Below are 27,657 nucleotides of genomic sequence, written 5' to 3'. Positions count from 1 at the left end.
CTGAAAACCCAAGTAGAATTAGCCGGTAACATATTCTTTAGTATTCCCTGTGAGTCTAGTTGTTCTTACATTGTTTTGTTGCGTCTGCTTAATGACTTCCACAGCACTGGACCCTTACTTACAGACTGTGTGTTTTCCACTTATCTTCCCTCAGCCTAGCAGTGTGCCACACTACCTAACAAGTGACGATAATAACAGTTAGCTGTCTTGAAGGCATATTGTATGCTGCTCCTACCTTCTCAAACTCCTTGAGAATCCCAGCTCTGAATCAAACTAATGTCAACTGCTCCATCTACTGCTGCTGGTACTCCGCAGCTGGTGACCAGGCTTGGTGAGGCTCCCACTTCTGAGTTGAGAACATATAACTGGTCCAGCTATCCTAATTGTTCTTAACTAGGATCTGACTTAATCCTCTTTCTTAGTATAATCTCAGAACTTTGTAATTTATTGAAGGAACCCCTTTTTTCCACTTTGTCAATGATTTCTATATGAGTAAAATTAACAGAAATACAAACATAATGAAAGTCACTAAATGAATATATATTTTGGACTGATGGGAGCAGTTAGTACTGAGACCTGACATACTTTGCTATGCCAAAATATAACACAATGTTCTAATTTTATCAAATTCTGGAAATTTAATTTTTATGACTAATCTCAACATGTAAATTTTGACATTTACTTTACATTTCAAAGACAGTAAGGACTAAACACAAAAACATATTCGTGAGCCAGATATGGTTTATGCAAACACATCTATGGGATAGCTATGTGAAGAAGAAAAATATTTTAATCTTATAAATATTATAAATATATATGCAAAACCATTTTTAAAAATGTAACCCCAATCTTTGTATAACGTAATGGTAAAAGAAATACAATAAGTAAAATAAGCAAATCATTCTCTTTTTGCATCAAATAGAATCACCATTTATTCCAAATTAACAAATATCATGTCTAAAAATTGGATGAAATCCATTTAACAAAAGAATATGACTCTCATTATTATTATTTAACAGCGACCTTAAAAATTATAGCCAAAATAACATGGCGGAAATTAGAATGTAAAAATACAACTATTAGAAAGAGCAGAATACATGTGTCTTTAATGGAAGATAACCAACTGCATCGTAAATACCCAAGACAATTAGATTAAAAATGACTAAGAGATTTCAAGGTGTTTAAATACCAAATATGTATATCCAAATCAATAGTATTCCTAAGTTTAAAAAAGAGGAGATACAGAAATAGAATAAAATGCATTTTAATTACCCTAATAAGAATATAATTCATCACAATTAACCTAATATGAAATATATAGATCCATTCCTGAATGTCAAGTTTCTTCCAAATTAAAATATTTGATGATGTTATTCCAGTGCAACTATTTTTAGACCTTTATGGGCCTGTCAAGAATAAATTTTCAAACACACCCAAGGGTATTTAAGATTAATCTCAGGGGGCTATTTAGATGCATTATAGAATTGCAATAATTAAAACGGGGTTTTACCACTGTAAAACTAAATGCACCAATGACTTTTAATAGAAAATTAATAATTGAATATAAAATCTACATGTCTTAGTTGATGATAAAGATTGTATTTTAAATTTAAGTAGAGAACAACACTAGAACAATTGGTTAATTACTTGAAAAACAATGTATCACCCACTAACTCCCATTGTAGTCTATGTTTAATGCACACATATTTAAGAAATAAAACAAAATTATTAGGTACCTAAATGGGACGGGATAGCATGAGGTACATCTACTTTCCTACTGATAGCAACTGGAATGGAAAGATAAACTTAACTAAAAGCATTTTGTTTAAAGGAATCTGAGAGCTCCTGCTGTAACAAGGGTGAGCATGGCTAAGATTCCAGAGAAATGAGAAGCAAAAAGAGGTGAGCTGACCTTCCATAGCCAGAAGATAGGCACAGCAGAAAGACTGAGAAGCATAATTTACCCAGACAGAGATGATGCACAAAGAAGCAAAGCATTACTCTTCTCATAGGATTATATAGGCAACATTTGTGATTCGTGGGACTTCAAACACAACATTGACTTTCACCTCAAGACATTTGCTGAATTCTGAACCTGAGCAGGACAAAAGGCTAAAAAGTTTAATCAGAAAATCTATGAAGAAACGGAGAAGAGTTTTAGAAATCTTCCTATGTTGAGAGGAAAGCATGGAGAATTTGGAGTCAGCTAGGGAGAAGAGCTCCCAGGAATAGACCATGCTCTCAACTCAAAGGCCTAGAAGGCTATATCTTTGGGGCAAGAAAAAAAATAGAAGTAAAAGGGCCTTACCAAAACTTCACCCCAGGCCTGATTCAATTGATTGGATTAAGACATCAATTTTGGTTTATGAGACTAAAGAACGCTGATATTCTTTGATTCTTTTTAGATACTTATATTAAGATATAATCAGTGATGTTTTCACTAATTAATATGTCAACATACTCTTGCAGGAGAAGATTTTGAACTATTTTCTTAAGAGAAAGAACAATTAAAAACCCAACATAAGGAGAATCTTCACATTTTGAATGAAATGGAATAGAAAAGAAAGTTATTTCCAAGATTTTACAATTTATTACTGAAAATAGTACTTGCTGCATATCATCCACATTTTATAGATGTTAAATAATATTAGAAAAAAGATGCATCCTATTTTATCAAACATTTTAACCGTCTATTCTGCCTTCTTATTTTATTCTATTAGTGATTTTTTTTTTTTGTAGGAATCTCTGGTACTGATGCTTACACTTAAAGAAAAAATAGTTTAAAAGTCTATTATGTACAAGAATATATGTCTATATTATTAAAGTTTAATTTATATTCAGTAGCTTTGATAATAGAGACTTTTCATTAAAACTTTGAATTTTAAATTTGAAACTGATTAAAACAATCAGGGGCAAATATAAAGTCATTGAATGTTAATTTTACAAGTTTTTTCAGGTGATATTTCTTACACTCAAGAACTGAAAAGATAATGATAATTCTACTACTTTACAGTTTATCGAACATCAAAAGTAAACATCTACTTAAAAATTATGAACCATACTTCAAGAAATATTATTTACTTTGGCTAAATGCTGAGACAAATGATAAATATGTGTCCCTCTTCTTTGAATACATTTCATTGAATGTTAATGATGGAAATTCCTTTAGGGAACTTAATTATTGTAAATCTATTAAATTGAGATAAGGATAATTACACAACTGGATCTAATAAAGAGTTTTTTGGAATTAATTTATTAAAAGTAAAATTTGGGGAAATAGGAGAATCCATTTGTTTTAAGTATCACTCTAATTTTTAAAATTCCTTCATTTTGCATACTCAATTTTATCATTATCAATTGTATCCAGAACTAAAGCAGTAATATCCTCTCTTGGCTATCTCTTTAGACAAAAAGAGAAATATAATAGGAATTTCAAGTATTCTTTTTAAAAATTTCTTTCGTCCTACTTTAAATGTCTTTATAAAATAGGTATTTTCCAATTAAGTACTTGAAGTTTAGTAAATCTTTTACATTTTAAAATTTTTATCCTAATTCTATTAATCTTTTACTTTTTAAACCTCATAATGAGTCAATTTTGATGTCTGGAGTGGTGTGTTCTCAGGGTGGATGCTGCAGGAGCCTATTAACAAGGTATATTCTTCCATGAAAATCAATTTTGAAGATTTACCCAAGCAAATCATTCAGATGGAAGCACGAAACAATACTCTAACTCCCTTAGAGACTTGTGGCCAATGTTATTTACCAGATGTGCGAGGAGCTAGAGAGATCTTTATTCTATAGATAGAAATACACCTGAATACTAGTGTAGTAGTGTGTGGGTCCATTAAGGCAATATATCCATTCTGTAGCTGCTGATAAAAGTCTGCCTTAACCAAGTACAGGGAAAAATCAAAAAATGATTTTTGCCTCAAAAGCCCACATTTCAGCTTATATTTTTCATCCATTTTTTCCAAGATATGGATTCTATGCCCTGTTACCTTTGTTATTCACCATGCATGTGGATAAAATTTTAAAAGCATACCATGCAGCTGTTAAAAACATATTCATTAACAGTAAGTATATTAATACTTCAGGATGATTAGGTGTTATATCTAAATGAGCTTTTTAAATTTTTCTAGTGCAAGAACTTTTCCATTTTACCTGTCATCATCTTTAAGATTAGCATATATATGATATATTCAATATGTAATATATAGCACACATACACAAATTTTATTGAGAATTAGAAGGCTGAAAGCTGAAAGTAGGTTGCAATCATTTACAAACATCTATGTGTATTTGTTCAGAGCTGATTCATTCATTCTTTCATGAATTCACTAAACATCAGAAATGACTTTATGTCAGACATAAAGTGAATGCCAGGGATACAGGATTCCTATCCTCAAGAATCATCTGGTATAACTGGTAAAACAAACATGAAACAAATAATTCCAAGTCTTTGTGACAGGTAGTAAAAGACGCCATAGAAGAAATGAAAATGAGGGAAAAATTGGCTGCCAGGTTAGGTGTGCCGGCACAGTGTTGTCACTGTGGGTTGTAGGTTTCAGGAAATGATGAAACATTATTTGTCAGTACTAGTCATAGGTGAAGGAAACCGGTTTTACTATTGCTAAATTACTAGTCAGGACTCCTGAGGAAGGAAATGCACAGTCTTTACACATATGAACTCACACTAGATCCTCAGGAGATGTTTGTAGCCACCTCTGCTCCTTAGTCAGGTGTCCTTAGCTTTTAAGCTCTGTTTTAGAATGAGGGGTATTATAAGATATATTCAGGTGAGCAACTGCAAACTCAAAATGATTTCTCGCATAATTTCTTAATGGCCCTTCATCTATCTACTTAGCCACTTCATTTACACCTTCTCTTCCATGCTATGACTGCTACTATTGAGAATGTATCCCCTATGGAAGGCTCAGTACCCAGTAATGAATGATGAAAGGGAAAACCCCTTTCCTTAGTCTTGCTTCCCTAGAAATAGAGCCTGAGGAAAAGTCATACATGCTAAACCTTCATTGAGGGAGGATGTTCAATCCCAAGGAAGCAAGAGTAAAAGGCAAAGGACAGTGAGGTAGGACAGCAGAAAGCAAATATAATGTGGTGAGTTGCCTAGATCACCAAGCTGAACACAGCTTCTCCATAAAACACTGTTGGTTGGTCAGTCAACTGTGATATACTTACAGAGCCTCATGTAATCACTGCATTTCCAAATACTTCACCTATTGAGGAAAGGCAAGTAATTTGTTAGCTAGCTTCATTTTGCTCCTTGTCTTTCATTGGACAGTTATGTCCCATGGGGATTAATTATCCCATATACCTACTGAGTTACCATTAGGCTGGGAGCAACTGGTGGGCCAGTGGGATCAGCATCTGTCACTGTGGGCATGATGAAGGCCATGCTGAAGTCTAGCCCTAGGCACTGGGTGTGGCAGAAGGGGTGGGAGTGTTAGGGTGAGGTCCTCTGTGTACTTACTATAGCTTTGAGACATCTGGAACACTAAGAACTAGGGATGCTCTGCCCAGGAAGAAAGGCAAAAGATGAGGCCTGATGGGGAGAGGCAATGGGGTCAGAGAGGCTTAACCCAACTGGACAAGGGTGGCATATAAACCGTGTCCAGTAAAACTGCCTCATTTTATTAGGATTGCATTAGTGAGTTAACATCAGACCAGATGTATTGGCTTGTGCAAATACAAATCAGCTAATATTTTCCAATATCAACAATTATTTATAAATTTTATTGAACTTTTGGTGAGTAGTTTTCCAAAAGGCAAAGTAGGTTAGTTATTTTGTAGAAATCCCTCCTGACATAACACACCAAAATAAACTCTAATCACATAAAAAGCATAAACATGATTGCCAAAATATGCATACAATATAATGCCCAAACTTGCCCTTGCTTTTGTTCTGATTTAAATTACTGACTTTCTAATTGTTTGATTTCACTCTCTGTAACTCATTTTTAGTTGACGCCCTGCATATCTGATGTTCACGTTTTGGTGTATGAGGAAAAACAATGCAGAAAATAACAACATACTAGCACTTAAAAGTACATCTAAGGACTCAGAAATGTCAGCCGCTGTAAAAAGGAAGTCAGCTTAAGTGACACCCATGCCTGTCAGAACTGCACTCTGCAACCTCTGATCACAGTCTTAGTTCATTTTCGGTAAATCTCCTTTCTGCTAGACTTTATTTTGTCATGACTTTCACTTCACCTACAAGCTTCGTTGAGCTTATCAATGTGGCAGACATAATAGAACTTTTTCCTTTAGCTTTTCACAACCAACATTTTTATGGAAAAAATACTCCATTTTTTCAACTTGCAAATGTTTGCCATCTAATATTGCAGATCTCTATGGATACAATATATGACTCCCAAATAATTTTTTTGTGCTTCTGCAATGAAATGTGTAAAATATAGGAAGATGGGTAAAATACCTGCTGAGTAACTCAAATGACTGATTAAATTTGCGTGTGTGTGTGTGTATGTGTGTAAGAGAATCCTGAAGGACTGTGATCATCTCACAAAAATCAGAGGGTATTGATTATCCATGCATTTTCTTAAGAATTAATATGTGTTTAGTATTAAGTAATGTGGTAGATGTTGTTGCTTATCTGTCTCAAAAGCTATTTACAATCTTTTCTTGGTCATATCCCACTATAAACGCTAGTAAAGGTAGAGACTAGCCAACTTCACTGCCCCAGTGGAATTGTCATGGGACTGAGTTCAGGAAAATGAGAAGTGAACATTGGTCCACTATGAAGTTTCTGGGAAATTTTCTCTTAGATTGATAAAAGGGGAGATATGTAGCTGGTGCTACTTATCCTTCTTTCCTTCCTTTCCTATTCTGAACACTCAAGTGATATTTGGAACTTTTGCAGCCTTTGTGTGACCATGAGGTGGCAAACATAAGGTAAAAGCCAATATTCTAATGGTAGTGGAAGGCAATAATGTGTACAGATAGAAGATAGTTCTTGGTGGTGGCTTTGAACCACTAAAACAAAGCAGTAAATGCCACCATACAAAATTCTTGTCAGTTAGGGACAAAACTCAACTATTTACTCCATCAGCACTTAGGGTTTCTCTTATTTGTCATTGAAAGCATTCTTTATTGATACAACCATTTGGAGAAGAGAGTCTCTTCTCTTTCACATAATAAAATCTGAATTATATATTTCTAGACCCTCACGTATGCAATCACATTCTTGTTTAAGATCACACTAATTTTCAATAATCGATTAAGGATGGAAGCATATTACATATATATATATTTATATATATTTCTAAATATATATTTCTACACACACAAACACACACACATATACACCCACACAGGTAATACATTTTAAGTAGCACATTTCATTCAAATAAAGGAAATGCATGCATATGTGAAGGAATTTAGAATAGAAGAGGAGATTTCCTTTATGTTAGTTAGGTGATCTTAGTAGAAATGTCATATGTAATTCTCTCTGTTCATCAATCAGGGTTTATTTCAGTAGTGTAATAGTAAAGAGTGATTGGAAGGTTGGATTCATGAAATGCTAGCTGAAAGAGAGCTTTGCATTTTATCTGTTTCCTGTCTCTTTTAAAGATGAGGGAACTGAGGTTAGATCTTTGGCTTGCCAAAAATCATAGCTGCTTAATTGTGTAGTTACTACTAGACATTTATTTTAACTCATTATATCCACTTGTACCAACATTCTGCTACCCAACCAACTATCTTTCAGAATCTCAAATGACTGTTCAACCAAATACAGATGTGCAACCTCACATACAATAAACAACTCGATACTGCCGTTTACTAATGGCTTACGGATTAAATAATTTAATTTAGAATGCAGTTGGAGAGAAGAAAAATTGCAAATGTTTCAGCATCATCTAAGGGCCAGAATGCTTAAAGCACTTTCCTCATTTAACCCTCACAATGACTGAGGCTAAATTAGTGCCTGCTTGCAAAGAGGAATATGAAGCCCAAGTCCCACAACTCACAGGTAGAGTAAGTACGACTTCTTACCAAGTCCGATGACACGAAAGCCATGCTTTTTCCCCATTGCAAAAATACATCTGTGAAAGCGTCAGTCTCAATTCCCTTTGACTGATCAAACAACAGGGTGTTTTGAAGCTTATACTTCCTCCCAGTTGCAGATCTAGCATATACAAATACCTTTTAGTAATGATTGCTTATATAACTTACCAACTCAGTCATACGGATCTTAGTCTTTTCTATTACCTTCCTCTTCAATAAGTACTTGTTATTCCTACCGTATCTTGTATGTGAGTATGTGTGTGTGTGTGAATATTTGTAATTTAGTCAATTACTGTCACAAGCATTCTGGAGGTTACATGAGATCAGCCTTGAAGCAACTTGAGGAATTGGTTTTGGTGACTTTCCTAACCCGACTTCTTCTTCTTATTATTATTTTTGGGAGGAAGATTCACCCTGAGCTAATATCTCCACCAATCTTCCTCTACTTGATGTGTGGGACGCTTCCACAGTATGGCTGATGAGTGGAGTAGGTCCACAGCTTGGGTCTGAACATGTGAACCTGGGCCGCCAAAGCAGAGCATGCGGACTCTAACCACTTGGCCATGGGGCCAGCCTCTTCTTTAATGATTTTCATTCTGCTAATGACATCACCATTTCCATCCAGCCCTGGTATTCAGTAACCTGATGTTAATAATTTTGACACTTCCAGTTATTTTAGGGATATATCTAGACCTTCCCTATTTGGCAAGGCTCTAGTTCAACAATTTGGAGAAATATAATTTCCTGAAGCATTAAAAATTTCAATAGTTTGGTGTAATGGATAGGGCAAAATTCTCTTATTTTATTAGACACAAACATCAAATAAAGCAAAACTTATCTATGATAATTGTTATTTCATAAGAGAATGGCATTTAACACCACAGATATAAGAAGAATATACATCAATTTAATAATCTGTTGTTAAAAAGTAAATTGAGGTTATGAAAAACTCTCTTATTTTGATCCAAACATTTTAATGTTACCTATAACCAGTGACAATTTCCATATTAAGTGAGATTCATTGTTGTGATGAAGTCTATTCATTTTTTCTCTGGTATAGATACACGCTATTACTTTTCACAAAATGTCTTCCTCTACCAAATAACCTATTTTAATCTTATTCATTGTTCATATATCAACTTTAGGAAACTTTTCTTACATCTCTAAGTGATAGAAACTCAGCCTCTCATAACACTTCTTCATGTTATCTGTGAAAGTTGTAATTTCACATTTAGTTCAGTGCTTATTTAACTAAGGTCTCTCTTTCTTATTAGACTATTTGCTTCATGAGGGCAAAGACTATCCATTTTTTCTTAAGATTACAGTCCCAATCCCTAGTAAATTGACAGTGTAAGCCCTCAAAAATATTTATTTATGTTAATATCTGGTAGTAATGTAAATATATATAAGATAAATATAAATATACATATATTTACATTTCATATATATACACCTACCCTTATGTATATTTTTAAATGAACTTTTCATTTTGAAACAGTTATATATTTACAGAAAATTTCCAAAGATAACAATTTCCGTGTACCACACACCCAGTTTCCCCTCTTATTAGCATCTTATGTTTCATTACTATAGAAAATTTGTTACAATTAATGAATTTATATCAATACATTATTATTAACTAAAATCCATACTTTATTCAGATTTCCTTAGTTTTTATACAGTATCCTTTTTCTGTTCAAGAATCTCATCCAAGATACCAGATTATATTTAATCATCATGTTTCCTTAGGCTTCTCTTGGCTGTGACAGTTTCTCAGACTTTCTTTGTTTTTCATGAAGGCAGTTTTGAGGAGCATTGGTCAGGTATTTTTTAGTATCTTCATCAATGGGGTTTTTTTGATGCTTTTTCTCATGACACAACAACTATTATAGATTTGTGGGAGGAAGCCCACAGAGATAAAGTGTCATTCTTCCTACATCATAACAAGGGTATATACTATCAACATGACTGTAACTGCTGAGGTCAACTTTGATCACTTGGCTGAAGTTATGTTTCTTAGGTGTCTCCATTATAAAATTCTACTTCCATTCTGTATTCTGGAAGAAAGTGCTATTCATATTAAGAAACAACATTAAGAAAGAAAACATATCTTTAGTGCTTTCATGATTTTGTTAATTTACTAACATCCACAACATTTTACTTTCTTCTCAAAAATGTGAGGCAAAATATTAGCTCTATATTAATGTTTAATATAAGACTGCTCTTTAAAAATAATACCTGATAAGTATTAGTATTTAGCAGTTGCAGAAACATCTTATTTGAATCTCTTTGTAACTAGTAAAGAAGGCAAGAACAGTGACAACTCAACCTTTGAAAAATTAAGAAACTAAAGAAGTGAGCTTTTGCCTAAATGGTATAGTATGGGCTGCTTGCATCACTTTGAGTATTTCATAATCGGTGCAATCAATACAAGAGCCAGGTTTTCTGACTCAGAAGTGTGTTTAGATATAAATTACATACATAGACTCAGAAGTTTTTTTACTGCTGCTAACATGTTATATAATATTAGTTAATGAGAAAACATGAACCTTGATTAATCATCACAGTAAAATGTGATGTCATTGAGAATTTTCAATTCAGATGGTCCCTGACTTACGATTCAACTTATGAGTTTTCAACTTTATGATGGTGGGAAAATTATGTTCATTCAATAGAAACAGTACTTCAAATTTTGGACTTTGCTCTTTTCCTGGGCTAGTGATATGCTACATGATACTGTCTTGTGATACTGGGCAGCGGTAGCCAGCTGCAGCTCGTAGTCAGCCATCGGAACACAAAGGTAAACAACCGATGCACTTACAACCATTCTGTACCCACACAACTACTCTGTTTTTTTCACTTTCAGCACAGTATTCAATAGATTACATGAGGTATTCAACAATTTACTATAAAATAGCCTTTGTCTGAGATGATTTTGCCCAGTTGTAGGCTAACATAAGGGTTCTGAGCACATTTAAGGTACTTTAGGCTAAGCTATGAAGTTTGATGGGTTAGGTGTATTAAATGCATTTTCGACTTAGGATATTTTCAACTTAGGATGGGTTATTGGAACATCACCTCATCATAAGTCGAGGAAGATCTGTGTATGATTATAAATGGATACTAAAAAATTAGTAAATAAATGTCAAGATAGTACTGAATCTTGAAGATGCTTGCATTTATGGTAGTGTCAGCAACAAAAGCTTAAATATTTAATTAACACTCTACTTGTCCTAAAGAGCTTCTGCATCAGAGACATTGACCAGGATGGAAAAGCCTGGGATGATATGCCAGCAAGGAACAGGGAGGAAACAGTGATACTTTTATTGAAAAAAGGCAAACTGTGGCGTATGATACTTGCCTTTACATGTTTGAGGAATTGCCAGGTAAAAGAAGAAGGTAAATTATTGTGTGTCTTTCCCAAAGCAGACCTAGTACAAATGGATGAAAGCTACGAGAGAGAGTTTTATTCAGTATACGAAAACATTTCCTAATACTGTGTTGTCAAAGATTTGGTTGCTGCATTGTCAAGCAATGGCTTTCTCGTCACTGAAAGATTCCAGCAGTGAGTTGTCTGAAGGGATCTTCAACATGAGATATTTCTTAATTGAGTGGCAGATGGAACTTGACGACCTCCTTGGTCCCTTCTATGAGAAGGTTTTAGAAAAACACATGTAAAAACGTTCTTAAGAGGATTATGGTTGTTGTAGAATATACACATGTTCCAGTGTATTTGCCTTGATTTGCAATTACATATATGCATTACAGTCCAACTATGTTGGCCCTAAGGACTCCCAGTGAGAGAAGCTGATAGGTGTTAGAAAAGAGAGAATTAAAGTGAGCTCCACTCCTGGCTTAAGTTGGGGAGGCATCCCAGACTTACTCAGTTCAATGAATAGTTCAGTGGGAGATTTCCACTCGTGTATGATGGAAGAATGTGATAATGACAGGCTAAAATGAAGAAGTAGCATGAATCTGTTATTTTCATTTTGTGATTCCACAATCCCTTATATTTCTTTGCTTTTCCTCATAAAAATGCCTTAATTAGTTTGTGGTTCTAGCTCTGGGGTAGCACTTTTTTTTTTCCCTTTCTCTTCAGTTTAGTTTTCAGTCTCATGTAGTAGGTACTTTGGATTCCATGTGACTTTAATATTTGCATTTGTTTCCTCTACCTAGTGAATTAAACTTTTTATTATTATGAATGACCATCTCTTTCTTTAGTAATACATTTGCCATGAAATATATTTTGACTGTTATTTGTAAGGCTCCCAGACGTTTAATTATTATTTGAACTGTATTTTTCTATCCTTTTACTTTCATCCTTATCATCATCATCTAATATCTTCATTTTATACTTTCTCTTGTAAGAAGAGATCCATATATATACATATATATGGATGTTATTGTTGTTGATATTATTGCTGTCCAGTCTGACAATAACTAGACAGTTTGATCTATTTAACTCTACTGTTAACACTTAATATTTTTGGATTTACATCACCATCTTACTGTGTGTTTCCTACTTGTCCGACTTGTTTTATTTTACTTTTCATTACTTTTCTTTTTTTGTGGTCTTCTTGTACTCTATTAACATTGTTTCCCCTGTACTTTGTTAATTTGGAAGCTACATACCCTATTAAGTTAAGGCTTCTTATAGTAAATAAAGCAATTATTTTTGACATGTTAGAGTTGAATATTAAATACGTTTTCTTCCTTTGGACATATATGATATTGCTTTTGCTGTATTTTGATTCAATTTATCTAAATACCTCAAGAAAAAATTATTACTGTTTTATACAGACAATGTTCATCCAGATTCACCTACATGCTTATCATTTTCCTTACTATTCATTCCTTTTCACATCTCCAAGCCTCTCTCTGGCATTATTTTTCTTTGCTTAAAAAACTCCATTCAATATTTCCTTTATTGAATGTTCTTGTTGAATTTTCTTTTTCTATTTGACTGAAAATGACTTAATTTTGCCTTGATTCTCAAAATATATTTCCAAAGTATGTCAAGATAGGATAGTAATTATTTTCTTTTAATACACTGCAAATATTTCTCAATTGCTTTTTTTTTTTCCCCGAGGAAGATTAGCCCTGAGCTAACATCTGCTGCCAATTCTCCTCTTTTTGCTGAGGAAGACTGGCCCTGAGCTAACATCCATGCCCATCTTCCTCTACTTTATATGTAGGACACCTGTTACAGCATGTTACTGTTATTGATGAGCAGTATGTAGGTTGGCACCCGAGATCTGAACCCACGAACCCTGGGCCGCTGAAGCGGAATGTATGAACTTAACCCCTGCACCAGTGGGCTGGCCTCTCAATTGCCTTTTGCTTACATTTATCTATATTAAAAGTAGCTATTGCTTCCAGTTTTAGCCAAGAAGAAATAAGCCCACTGCAGCCTGTTTCTCCCACTGATCACAACTAAATATATTGGACAAAATAGAAGTCAACTGGCTCAAAAATCTTTAAAGTAAATAATATCAATGACTCTGGGGACAGAAGTAAAAGTTGAATAATGACTAACATGATTCCAGTAGGTTTCCTGTTTTCTGGGGTTTTTTTTCCTGTCTTGTTTTTCCTTCCTTTATCTTCCAGAGTTGACATGAAGTCAAGACAAATTAGATCACAAAGAGCAAAACTGTTAGAAAAGCCTGCCTTTCTGCTCAGAGGCCTGGGAAGGGAACCCCTGAGAGTCGTGGGATTGGAAAGAACACCTGTGACATTTTCCCTGTTTTGTTCCTGACTCTGCTTCAGGGCCAGTCTGTCAAGGAGCTTCTGCAGTGGAGGCAGTGGCAATGTGAGCACCTAGAATCCCCAAGAGATAATGCACCCTTCAAAATAAAGGGAATAGGAAATTGGATCCTCATTATAGGAGGGATCCTCATTATGTTTGCTCTCTTTGTTTCTGTGCTACTTTGCCATGAAGGAGAGCCCAAACATGAGAAATGTACAAAAATGCAGGAAGTTAAACTCAGAGAGGCACTCTAACTTTCTGGAAATATTAAGGACAGTAGCTGCCTGGGAGCCAGAGAGTGTAAGGAAAACCCACAGAGGAGCAAGTGGGAGAAGATGCCCACTTCCGTGTGTGAACTGAGAGAAGTTCTGGGCTTACACCCAAGCAGTGCAGAATAAATACTTTGAAAACACAACTGATATTAAAAATACTGCCAAGGAAGTTAAGACAGAACTTAAGGTCTGAATCTAAGTATGCTTTTTATCTGCTGTATTGGTTCTTATGGTGAGCCAAAAAAGGACTTTCCCCCACCACAAAAAAAAGATATTTGTGTCAAATCCCTGGAACTTGCAAATGTTTTCTTATTTGGAAAAAAATCTTTGCACGTCTAATTAAGTTAAAGATCTTGGGATGAGATCATCCTGTATTATCTGAGCAGGCCCTGAATCTAATGACAAGTGTCCTCATAAGAGACACAAAAAGGAGAGTAGGTACCCAGAAAAAGAGGTGATGTGAACATAAGGGCAGAGACTGTGGTGATGTGGCCATGAGCCATGGAAACCAAGAAATGCTGACAGCCACCAGAAACTGCAAGAGAAAAGGAAGGACTCTCCCCCCGAGCCTCCAGAGGGAACACAGCCCTGATGAGAGCTTGATTTTGGACTTCTGGTTTCCAGAACTGTGAGAGAAGAAATTTATGTTGTCTTAAGCTACCAAGATTTTTCCCTATTACTATATAACACAACTCCAACATTTAGTGACTTTACAAAACACTTACTATCTCATATTTTCTATAGGTCAGGAATCCAGGTATGGATTAGCTGGGTCCTCTCTCTCTTTGAGTTTTTCACAAGGTGATAATCAAGACTCAGTTGAAACTGCAGTCTCACCTGAAATTTTGACAGGGAAACATCTGCTTCTAAGCTCACTGTCCAGCTCACAATTAAGAGGAGAGGATTGCATAAGTGTATAAACACCAGGAAGTGAAGATAATTGGGAGCCATCCTAGCTTATCAAAGTCTGCCTACTGGCCCCCAATAATTCATATTTCTTCTACATGGCAAGTACACTTACCCCCTCCCAAGGTTCCCAAAAGTTTCATCTCATTACAGCATAAGCATATTTTAAGATCTTCAGTTATTTAATATGAGTTGATCATAGAAATAAAAATTAATAACTTTCTACAGATATTTGATCATATATCTGATGAAATAATGAAAGGTAGAAAAAATAGAAAAAGTATTAACATGAAGCAAATACTGTTTTACAATTCATGAATTTTACCCTTATAAATCTATTCAAGACTATTTTACCTAAAATAACAGCAAATACCCAATGGGAACTTGTTTAGGCTTTAGCTGGAATTTACCCCACTAAACCATAGCCTCTGTCATTTCTTCCTTTCCAATGTGCAAGCATATAATTGAAGTAAAATGAATGGGCTTCTGAGCAAGCACAGACTTTAGACAAGTCCCTAAAGCATCCTCTTCTAGTATATACCATTTATTAAATGCATTGTAAATATTTTGGAGCCACCCTGAATAATTACAAAATAACATTAAAATAATAAGTGTTTGAATATTTTTAACCATTACATTCAACGACCTTGTGCAAAAAGAAAATTTTCAGATAACAACTATAATTACATGCAACTTCCACATGAAACAGGTATAAAATCTCTCTGTTTCTTGGAATTATTACTGCTGGAATTAGTGAGCAAAGAGAATAGAAAATGGTTAGTGCATTGTTCCACTGATTCTAGCACTGGGATTTTTTCTTTTTTCTTGCTTTCTTTTAACCTTTTCTATCTACTCTCCAATTGGTCTATACACTAAAACATGATTCATTACAAAAAAGTTTCTATAACGTTACGATTTTAATATTTTTTCTTTTCCTTCTAATCATTACATGTGCATCATTTAAATTACATGATTTTTTCTTTACTTAAGTTATTTTATATGTGTTTTCTAGTTGGCCTCTTTTTCAAATTTATTTTTATGTATGTTAATCTCTGGAGTGGAATTTTCTTAGATATTTATGTCAGTATTTTTCTTTTTGCACCTACTAATAGCAGGTAAACTATTCAAAGTCAGATTTATATAAGCCTAGATGCCCTTAGAATATTTGCAAATATAGAAAAAGTTATACATCATTTTACAAGGTATTATTTCTCATGTATTTTTAGAATCAAGATATATTAAGAGAACTAGAATATATATCTGACCATGATAAACAGAAGTTTTCTAGCTACTCTGGATCTGCCTAATTTCTTTCTTCATACTAATCAACCATATCAACTGTATCATCAATGCAGTCATTGTACCTTTACTGAAGTCAATGTAACTTTCACATATTATTAACTAACTTCACATATTGTTACTATGCCTAATAAGTTTTCAACATGTATGTAGCACTATATCTATATGAGGGTATGCTGTAATCATTAGTACTTTTGAGTGAGAAATGATTACAAGATCAAACGTTATGTGATTAGAACATAAACACAGCAAAGTGGAAGAACAACTAGGTGACCTTTCATACAGTAACATTATCATGCCAGATGTGTGTATGTCCAAGCAGCTAAAACAACGTAGGACAGAAAGATTGTCTGCTTTCCTAAGATTCCTCGTGAGCAACTATAGCAAGGATGAAGAACAAGCAGTAAAATTTGGCTTGTCCTTCTTTGTGCCTACAGAGGATAGAGACCTTCACATCTTCACTCTTTTTTTAATAAAACATTGACTTTTCATATGCTTGCTTTCTGCACCACAGCATTCTAACTGAACATACATTTCAAAGAAACAATTTTCACAAGAGTATTATCAGGATTTCAGGTCAATGTCAATTTGGATCTATGTAAAGAGTAAAACATTGGATTTAAAATTTAACATGCTGTTCATTTAAAAAAAATTTTGTCATATAAATACCTAATCTGGGCTCATTTTGAGGCACTCTAATTATTGCATGTAATGAAATAGAGAGTCAATACTTCACAAGGTATTTTTCTCTTTTCTTTAACCCTAGTACATCCCTATAAGGGATGGAAAGGATGAGGAGGAGACGCATGATCCTCAGACAAGAACTGCATTTCTGTTGTCAGTCTGAAATCTCTTGTCATCTACTGCAATTCCAATATGATGATACCACAAGATTCGCAAAGATTGAGTGTTGGGGGAGTCATTCTTGCCCAAGCCAGACATGCCCTGGCCAGGCCTCCTTGAGTGATGTCCCTGGGTAAGGCTTGGTGTAGTTGCACCTATTCAGGAACCATGAGAAAAACCCACCTGCCTTTATTAACACTACAGCAAGGCACAATTTCACACATACCATATAATCAAAAATTAAAAGACAGGATGATACCAAGTGTTGAGGTGATCTGTAGACAGAGACCTGTCAGGCACTAAGAGTAAGGGGGTAAATTACACAGCAATTTGGAAAACATTTGGCATTACTAGGAAAAGATGAATATATACATATCCCATGCCTATCGATGCCACTCCCAGATAATCCCTTCAACATCCACCAAGGAGATTCTTGCATTGCCATGTATGACAATATTGTTGTTTTTAATGGCTGAGAGCCCACCTATTTTTAAGAGAAAAATATTTGTCACATTCTTTCTTAGATTTCAACACAAAATTTGTGCAAAGATACTTGGGTCCAAAGGGTTATTTATGTGAGGAGAGTTTTGTATGTTTATGAGTCAGTGAAAGAGTTATACATTTCTGCTTGACCTTTTGTATATTAGACCTCTGAAATTTCCTTAGGACTTCTTAAATACTCCAACATAGCATAGGACAGTTGCAGACAGAGGAGAGTATTAAGACAAAAGCATGGATTTTATCTAGCATTTTCTTAACCAGAATAATCTTTAGTTAAGATCAAATATTCTTTAATGATCTATATCAAAACTCCACGAAACTAGGTTTAAGGTTTTGCATATTTTGTTAGACTATACTTTCCCTGGAAGCAAGAGGGAGAAAGGATTGATTAGGTTATTAAAGAATCGTGGCAATGAGAACATAGTGATAATAAAGAGACAGGAGGGGGAAAGGAGAAAAGGTTGAGTAGAAACACAGAGAAGCAGAGAAGCCATTACTAGTAATATAGACATAGCTCTAATGGTCAAGTTACCACATCCCAGAATGATGTCTTCTGACTGTTCCTGTGCCAGTGTAGTCCCAGGTAAGGCCTTCAGTCTCTGTGCTAAATCTTTTCATCCTTCCCTTCTACCCCTTCAGACATGCCTAGCTGCAATTCTAAAATCACTAAAGGAAAATCTATAATACTCTCTTGAAATTCAGTACTGTTTCAGTGCAGAATGTTTTTATGAATGCGTATATCTTTATACATACATAGATATTTACATATATATGTTTGTGTATATATATACACATATATAATTACATATGCATGTATATATGTATGTTTATTTATATATGTTTAGTAATTACATGTTAAATATATATTTTCACTTATTTAATTAATGTAGATGTTTAGGATGTTTGTGAGTGGAATCCTACATTTGAAAGTATTCTTGAACTGATAAATTAGGCTGAAACTCTCAGGACAAAGTGATTTTCTTTCAGTAAGTATTCTAGAATAGATTTCATGATTGATGTTCTTAAAAAAACACCAAGCAGTTGATGCAAGGTTACATATAAATATTGAAGAAATTTCCCAAGGCTGAGAAACTCTACGGCCAGGGACTCCTTGAATCACTACTTACGTTGTGCTTTGTGAGGTTTGAAATATTAGTTGCTATTGCTTGTAGCCAGTCAATACAGTCTTCAGCAGAGAGGCACTGAATAATCCCACTGCAGACCCCATCCACAGCAATGACTTGAAAAGCATTCTGCCTGTGGACATGTCAGAACAAATCAGATCAAACCATAATCTCATTTATCTATTTTTAACTTGAAACAGTATCTGTTGAAAAGCTTTTCTTTCAAACAGTACAGATGCAGCTTCAAATTCACATTTGCTTACTTTTCTTTGTAAATATCTCTGTTTTTAAATGGAACACTAAAGATAAACTCAGAAAACATATAATCTTGAATTGATAGAAAGTATCTTGAAACTCAGATAAATTTGGAGAAACTTTGAGATGTAAAATATGTATTATGTAAATAGGAGAATATCTAAAACATTTCAGAAAGGTTCTTTTCCAAGTTTACCACAAAATTATATAGAAGTTTATCTATTATTTCAGCTACCATCATCTCCTCTTGACATTTTTCAATGCATTTTCTGATTAACAAAGGAAAGATCACAAAAAAAACCCCACAAATATTAAACATCATTTTTAAAAAATCACTTGATGTTATGAGCAGTAGTATTTTGCCCGTTATTAAAACACTTTTAATCTCAGTTTATTTATCTTCTCAAAGATGGTTCGGGACAAGAGGTTCATAGCTACTCCTCAGGTCCAAATTTTCATGCTCTAAGTTTATGTGAATGTCATGCATTTCACTTACAACCAAACTTTTCTTTAAAATGCAATGGCCAGTCTAAATATCCCTATGGTCTTTCGTTGATTTGTTGTTGCTGTTGTTGGAGAAAACTAAATGATGCCATTCTAAATTGTTCACCAAAGTGCTGTTGAATCTAAAGCAGCTCCCTACAGCTTTAATGATTTACCTTTTTTTTCCGTATCAAGGTTTCATATGTTCAGATATAAGCTTAATGGACAGGAATTGATAAAAATTCCAAAATGAATGGAAATAGCTAAATGCCTCATGCTTGAGAATTACTCTGCTGTGCAATACAATGCACTTTAGAAAATACACAAACTGTATTTAAATCCCAGCCAATCATGAAGCAATAGAAAAATTCTGTAGTTCAATATTCAAAGCTACGCAAATTGTATAAATGTATGTATTTTTCTCCAAATAATTAACTTTTCTGTCACTTTTGAGTTTTCTAACTAGGTATTTTTGGATATTAGACATGATTTCATTTCCCCAAACACCAAAGGACACCCCCACAGAGCATAAGTTGGGCTCAGTTTCGTCACTAGGCCTGTGGCACTCTCCCTTCCCACGAAACCAGTCCATCGTTAGCTTTTAGCTTCTGAGGTACTCTGCATCCAAATTATTAATATTTTTGAAGAAATTTGCTCTCATGTCCTTGCCCAAGCTCTTTCAACTGACAACAGGGAAGCATTCAAATATGCTTTTTTGTTTTATCTTAAAAGTACATGAAAAGCCCATAGGAAGTACAATTATCGTCCGTCTCTTTGAAATAATGTTCTTCTCAATTTGCGACAAGATAAATCATGCATGCCATGAAAAGAATATTAAAACTTTACATGACTTTCTTAGCTTTAATTTTGCTACTCAACAGTAAGTGAGACATTTAAAATATCCAGACAGCTCAACCATTCATGAAAAATGAGAACGAATTTGAGTTTAGTGATATACATTTCTTTCTGCTCTCTGATTATCATCCATTGCTCCATGTACCATAAATTAAAGCATGTCTTGAAAATATTTTTCTCTCTGCTTTAAATGAATCATGGCTAATTAATATTTTTCGCAGATTAAAGTTAATTCAGCAGATTAAATCTGCATCTATGTAGTCATATATGTTACATAGTTCCTACACAGAGTAATTCTGAGGTACTAATTTTTTTATAAATCCAGGCTTATATGTTCATATATATTACTTTTTAAATTCTGTTTCAACTTTTCAGGTTGATTTGACGGAAACCCTTTCATGAACATAAGCATAGCAGCTGAGCAGTTTTTTTACTTCCATTTGACCTCTTACATAAAGGCTGATAGGTTACAGTCTGGGTCATATTTCTGCCTCTACTGTTAAGTAAATGACAGCATTAGGCAAATTAGTCCACTTAGTTGTGGCTCAATTTCTCTGAAAGGAAAATGAGAATAACGTACTTTACATATTTAACAAGTATTTATGGAGTAACTTGTGGGATCCAAATACTTTCCCGTATCACTGGAACTCTAGGAATAATTTTCCCTTGAATAATCCAGTAATGTGTCATTTTAATTGCAATATTTGAGAGTGTTTAGTAAGAATGTCTCCACATGGACTTATTGTTTCATCAAGCACTTAGGAAGAACTGCAGTGCTTTTGTTTTTATTTATAGCTTTTAGAAGATGTAATTCTTTTACTTGATAGAATCAGTAATAGTTATAAAAAGACCCAAAACTTCTTTGTTTCATCTTATTTGATGGTATTCTTTCTGAAATCAATAGACTCCATATCCATTTGTCTAGTATTGTGAGATATTAAACCTTAAAATTTGTAGCAGTTTAGAAGATACTTAGACAAAATTATGATACTTAGTACCAACCCCCCCATACCTGCTGAAAAAGAGTTGCATAATTAAAGAGTTTGATACTCTGAAGTTTTGAGTTCAGATTATTTTTTCCACTCTTTGCTTAATATTTTTTATATTTTTATAAGGATTCTTGGTCATTGCTCTGGCAATGAATATTATTCTCAAAATTTGCTGAATTTCAATATAGGTTTATTCATTAAAAATACAGATTTAGTCTTCCTTTGTATGATAAACATACCGCTCACTATAAAAATTCGCAAATAACTCTCAATATAGCATGCATACACAAGATATACATACATTTCTGATTCACTATTGATTTTATACTATATGAAGATATAGGTGGGAAGATGTTAAATTTGTGAGTAGTGAATAGGAGAAAGCAGTGAGAGTAGGCATTTCAAGCACAAGGAGCAAGAGCTGCAGAGACTAAAATATGCAAATTTGGAATGGCCAGATTGTCACATCCATGAGGAGGAGTGTAGGAGATCAGCAGGAAAAAGCAGGAAGGCTTGGAGTAGGAGGCCTTTGTATGTCATGCAAGGAGCTTAAAGTCCAGGGAAACACTGCTGAACTTTATATAGAGGACTACCATGGTTAGATTTGTGTGGAGTGGGTGGTCCTGTTAGACCAGTTAGGATAATATATTATGGAACCAAGATAAACGTGTGGTAGTGAGAATGAAAATGAAACAATTAATTCAAGGGATTTATAAAGGCATTAGAAAAGATGTGATTTAATGACTGCTTTTTTAATGAAATATGAGGGAGAGGATAGAGTTAAAATTACTCCAGAGTTTTGGATCTTACTGGTTGAAGTGTTTAGATAAAAGAAAGAAGGGAAAGCACATATTTTAGACAAGAGATAATTAATCCAAAATCAAATTTAAAAAGCAGCATGAAGAGTGTGACATGTTGAGAGAAATGTGGGTTGTTTGGTTTGTTGCAACATGGATATGAGGAAGAGGCAAGCGAAAAAGTTGGCAACAAAGTAAAGCCTAATCATTTAAGATCTTTGCAACCATGCTACAACATTTCTACTTGAAAGTTAACATTTAATCCTGCAAGTCAGGGAGAGCCAACAAAAACATTTGAGTGCTGAAATGACAGGCTCATATTTGTATTTTAGAAAGATCTAGCAGCGGTGGTGAAGAAGATGGAAAAAATGATAATGAAAGCAAGAGTAATGTAAGAAGCATATTGAAATATTCAAGATGAACAACGATAAGAGTCTGTTTCAAGAAAGTGGTTCACTCTGTATGTAGGTGAGAACACTGACTCAAATATTATTAAAAATAAGCCATTTACTTGATTTGGTTATTAATTATTTGGGGAGGTGATGAATGAAAAGAAAAAATAAAAAGATACACTCATGTTAGTGATTTCAGCAGTTAACTCTATTTCTCATAGAGTTCAGTTCACAAACAGCAAATTCAGGATTGTTTCTGCTCCGCATATGCTACCTTGGTTCACTAACTCTTCATATCTTTTATCATTCAGGCTCAAAACCTAAACTGCTGGATGAAGTACATGAGGAGCTCTTCCAAACCATTTTGTTACCAATTTTCAAAAGTTGAAATTCACCAATCTGTTTCATTATTTGAAACATGATAACTCATCATTCCCTTAATAAGCCCTGTACCTTTATGCAACTGTCCGTCCTCCCAGTATTCCCTTTGTCTGAAATGCCTTTCAACCTCACTCCATTTATTATCTGCAAGGTTGTGTCAAGTAACAATTTTCTGTAACTCTCTGACCTCTAATTTCTCTGTGTATAAAATGAAGATGGCAACTTTTGTCCCACATACCTCACATTTTTAAGACTTGTTTTAAGAGCAGTTTTAGGTTCACAGCAAAATTGAAGGGAAAGTAAAAAGAGTTCCCATAGACTCCCTGACCCCACACATGCATAGCCTCCCTGATATCAACATTGCCCACAAGACGGTACGTTTGTTATAGTTGACAAACCTCCATTGACACACATCATTATCATTCAAAGTCCATAGTTTACATTAGGGTTCACTCTTGGTGTTGTACACACTATGCGTCTGAAGAAATGTATAATGACATATATCCATCATTATAACATCATACAGAGTATTTTCCCTGCCCTATATATCCTCTCTGCTCTGCCGGTTCATTCCTTTACCCACCACCATCCCCACCCCTGGCAACCACTTTTTATCTTTGTATTGTCTCCCTAGTTTAACATTTTCTAGAAGGTCATATGGTTGGTATCATATGATGTGAGTAGGCTTTCCATATTGGCTTCCTTCATTTACTAGTATGCATTTATAGTTCTCCCATATCTTTCTATGGCTTGATAGTTCATTTCTGTTTAGCTCTTAATAATATTCCATTATCTGGATGTACTACAGTTTATTTATCCATTCACCTACTGAAGAACATCTCACTTCCAAGTTTTGCAATTATGCATAAAGCGTCTATACACATTGATGTGCAGGTTTTTGTGTGAACATAAGTTTCAACTCTTTTGGGTAAATGCCAAGAAGCATGATTACTAGATCATATGGTAAAAGTTATGTTCAGTTTTGTAAGAAACGACCAAATGTCTTCCAAACTGGCTGTACCATTTTGCATTTCCACCAGCAGTGAATGAGAGTTCCTATTGCTCCACATTCTCATCAGCATTCAGTGTTGTTAGTATTCTGGATGTTGGCCATTCTAGTAGGTGTGTAGTGAATCTCATTTTTGTTTTAATTTGCATTTCCCTGATGACATATGATGTGGGGCATCTTCTATATGTTTATTTCTCATCTATATATCTTCCTTGGTGAGATATCTGCTAAAGTTTTTGGCCTATTTTTTGGTTGGGTTGTTTGTTTTCTTATTGTTAAATTTTAAGTGTTCTATGTACATTTTGGATAACGGTCCTTTATCAGATGTGTCTTTTGCAAATATTTCTCCTAGTCTATAGCTTGTCTTTTCATTCTCTTGACATTATCTTTTGTAGAGTAGAAGTTTTTAATTTTAATGAAGTACAGCTTATCAATTATTTCTTACATAGATCATGCCTTTGATGTTATATCTAAAAAGTCATTGCCATACCCAAGTTCATTCAGGTTTTCTCTTCAGATTATCTTCTAGGAGTTTTAAAGATTTTGTTTTACATTCAAGTCTCTGATCCACTTTGAGTTAATTTTTGTGAAGGATGCAAGGTCTTTCTGTAGACTGATTTTTTTGTATGTGGATGTCCGGTTGTTCCAGCACCATTTGTTGAAAAGATTCTCTTTTCTCCATTGTATTGCTGTTGCTTGTTTGTCAAAGATCAGTTGACTATATTTATGTGAGTTTATTTCTGGGTTCTCTATTCTGTTCCATTGATTTATTTGCCTATTCTTTTGTAACACCATGCTGTCTTTTTGACTGTAGCTTTTTAGTAAATCTTAAAGTCAGTTTGTGTCAGTCCTCAAATCTTTCTTCTCCTTCAATATTATGTTGGCTCTTCTGGGTCTTTTGCCTCTCCAGAAAATCACAAAATAACTTGCTGAGATTTTAATTGGGATTGCATTAAATCTAAGATCAAGTTCGGAAAAACTGACATCTTGGCAATATCAAGTTTTCCTATTCATGAACACGGAATGTCCCCCATTTATTTGATTCTCCTTTGATTTTGTTCATCAGAGTTTTGTAATTTTCTGCACATAGATCTTTTATATATATTTTTTACATTTATAACTATCTCATTTATTTGGGTGCTAATGTAAATGGTACCATGTTTTTAATTTCAAATTCTGCTAGTTCATTGCTGGTATATAAGAAAGTGATTGACTTTTGCATATTAATTTTGCATTCTGCATCGTTGATATTTTCACTTATTAGTTACAGGATTTTTTTGTTGATACTTTTTGATTCTCTACATAGATGATCATGTCATCTGCAAACAAAGACAGTTTTATTTCCTCTTTCCTAATCTACATACCTTTTATTTTCTCTCCTTGTCTTGTTTAATTAGCTAGTATTTCTAGTACAATATTGAATAGGAGTGGTGAGAGGGGGCCTCCTTGCCTTGTTTCTAATCTTAGTGGGAAAGTTTTGAGTTTCTCACGATTGAGTATGATGTTACCTGTAAGTTTTTTGTAGATATTCTTTATCAAGTTGAAGAAGTTTTTTTCTATTCCTAGTTTACTGAGAGTTTTTATCATGGATGGATGTTTATTTTGTCAAATGTTTTCCTGAATCTATTTACATAAGCATGTGATGTTTTTTCTTCTTTATGCTGTTGATTTGCTGGATGACATTAATTGATTTTTGAATATTGATCTATCTTTTCATAGCTGGGATAAATCATACTTGGTTGTGGTATGTAATTCTTTTTATACATTGTTGGATTGAATTTGCTAATATTTTATTGAGGATTTTTGCATATATGTTCACAAGAAATATTGATCCATGTTTGTTTTTTTCTTGAATGTCTTTATCTGGTTTGGGGATTAGTGTAATGTTGGTCTCATAGAATGAGCTAGGAAGTAGTCCCTCTGCTTCCTTCCTTTGAAAGAGATTGTAGAGAATTGGTATAACTTCTTCCTTAAATGTTTGGTAGAATTCCTGACTGGATCTCATGCTTTCAACTTTGGAAGTTTATTAGCTATTTATTGAATTTCTTTAATATATATAATTTTATTCAGTTTGCCTGTTTCTTCTTGTGTCTATCAAGGAATTGATCCATTTACTCTAGTTTGTCAAATTTGTGGACATAGAGTTGTTCTGAGTACTCCTTTATTAGCCTTTTAATGCCTGTAAGATCTGTAATTATGTCCCCTCTTTCATGTCTGATACTAGTAATTTGTTTTCTTTCTCTTTTTTTCTTAGGTAGCCTGGCTAGAGGCCTATCAATTTTACTAATCTTCAAAGAATCAGCTTTTAGTTTGGTTTCATTGATTTTCTCTATTGATTTCCTATTTTAAATTTCATTGATTTATGCTTTAATTATTATTATTTCTTTTCTCCTGTTTACTTTGAATTTTATTTGTTCTTTGTTTCTAGTTTCCTAAGGTGTAGACTTGATTATGGATTTTTTATCTTTCTTCTTTTCTAATATATGCATTTAATGCTATAAATGTCCCTCTAAGTACTGCTTTCATTGCATTGCACAAATTTTGATAAGTTGCATTTTCATTTTCTCCAAAACTTTAAAAACATTTCTATTGAGGTTTTATTCCTTTGATCCATATATTATTTAAAATCGTATTGCTTAATCTCCACATACTTGGGGGTTTTCCTGTTATCTTTCTGTTATTCATTTATAGTTTAGTCCCATTGCATTCTGAAAGCAGACATTGTATGAGTTCTATTCTTTTAAAATCTTTACAGTGTGTTTTATGGCCTAGAACATGGTCTATCTTGATGAATGTTCCGTCAAATTGTATTTTGAAGACTATGGACTAGGCTTCTTAAAACCTGAAAATCTGTTAAAAATGCTGTATTATTTTTACCTGTCAAAATCCAACTCAAATTTTAAAAAGGTAATTTAGATGCCACCTATTCCATGATGTTTTCTATAACCCATGTATTTGGAGGGAATCCTTCCCACCTGAGTGCTCCCAGTCTTCCTACTTCCTTTACTGTAATACTTGTTCTCTGTGGTATTTGCTACATATCATTCTTTCTTAGTAGACTGCCTCCATGAAAAAGGGTCTCTGTGTGTTACTTTCCATTGCTCATAGTACTGGCACAGTGCTAGTGCCCTGAGTGTTTAATTGGTCAGTGCAAAAATATCCATCCCCATTTTATTTTAACAATCCACTGCTTTTGATAATTTGAGATCTGCTTGTCATTGAAGACAGTTCGACTATCAGACTTAAATTCCGACATTTCTGTTCTTTGACCATAATCTCTTCCTTTCCATCATTGCGTAATTAACTTTTTCTTTTTTGTTTTTTTTACCCCTTCCAATTGTCCTTCTCCATAAATCTATTCAGGATATATCTGTGTTCCTCCCTAGACTGAGCTCCCTGTTCATCCATATCAATTATGTGGTTTTTTCCCCACCCTAAAATTTTCTCTCATTTTGACCTCTGGCTGTTTCTACTTTACTAATTTCCAGCTCTCAATAACTTCAATTTAGGTAAATTTATAGCCTTTTCTGCTTAAAGTGTCAAGATTCCACGGGAAAAGTAATACTTTGTGCAAAAGAGTTCCAATGTAATTGGTCTTTGGGAATCAGTTAACTTAGTTCCTTTTATCTCCTTTGTTATCTTTCTACCCTCACAGCAGTCAACATTATATATCTTGCAGTTTCTCCTGCCTACCTAGTAGTCATTTTATTTATTTCTTGTGACTGGATAATCCTATTCCTCATAACATCTCTTCCATAGTTT

At 34.1% G+C, this 27,657-nt stretch overlaps 1 protein-coding gene across 1 annotated transcript in view; it reads right to left on the bottom strand.

The window, feature by feature from the left end:
• The window catches only part of SNTG1 (syntrophin gamma 1), a 317,880-nt gene that overhangs the window by 164,008 nt on the left and 126,215 nt on the right, over positions 1 to 27,657 (bottom strand). The window contains exon 10 of the mRNA XM_046642673.1: positions 18,738 to 18,867. Within this exon, the coding sequence (XP_046498629.1) occupies positions 18,738 to 18,867 (130 nt within the window). The remainder of the gene's footprint in view (positions 1 to 18,737; positions 18,868 to 27,657) is intronic.

Source organism: Equus quagga, chromosome 16 (assembly GCF_021613505.1).
Source record: "Equus quagga isolate Etosha38 chromosome 16, UCLA_HA_Equagga_1.0, whole genome shotgun sequence".
NCBI classification, from domain to species: Eukaryota; Metazoa; Chordata; class Mammalia; order Perissodactyla; family Equidae; genus Equus; species Equus quagga.
The sequence above is the reverse complement of the archived record's forward strand: the minus strand, read 5'-3'. Positions and strand labels throughout refer to the sequence as shown.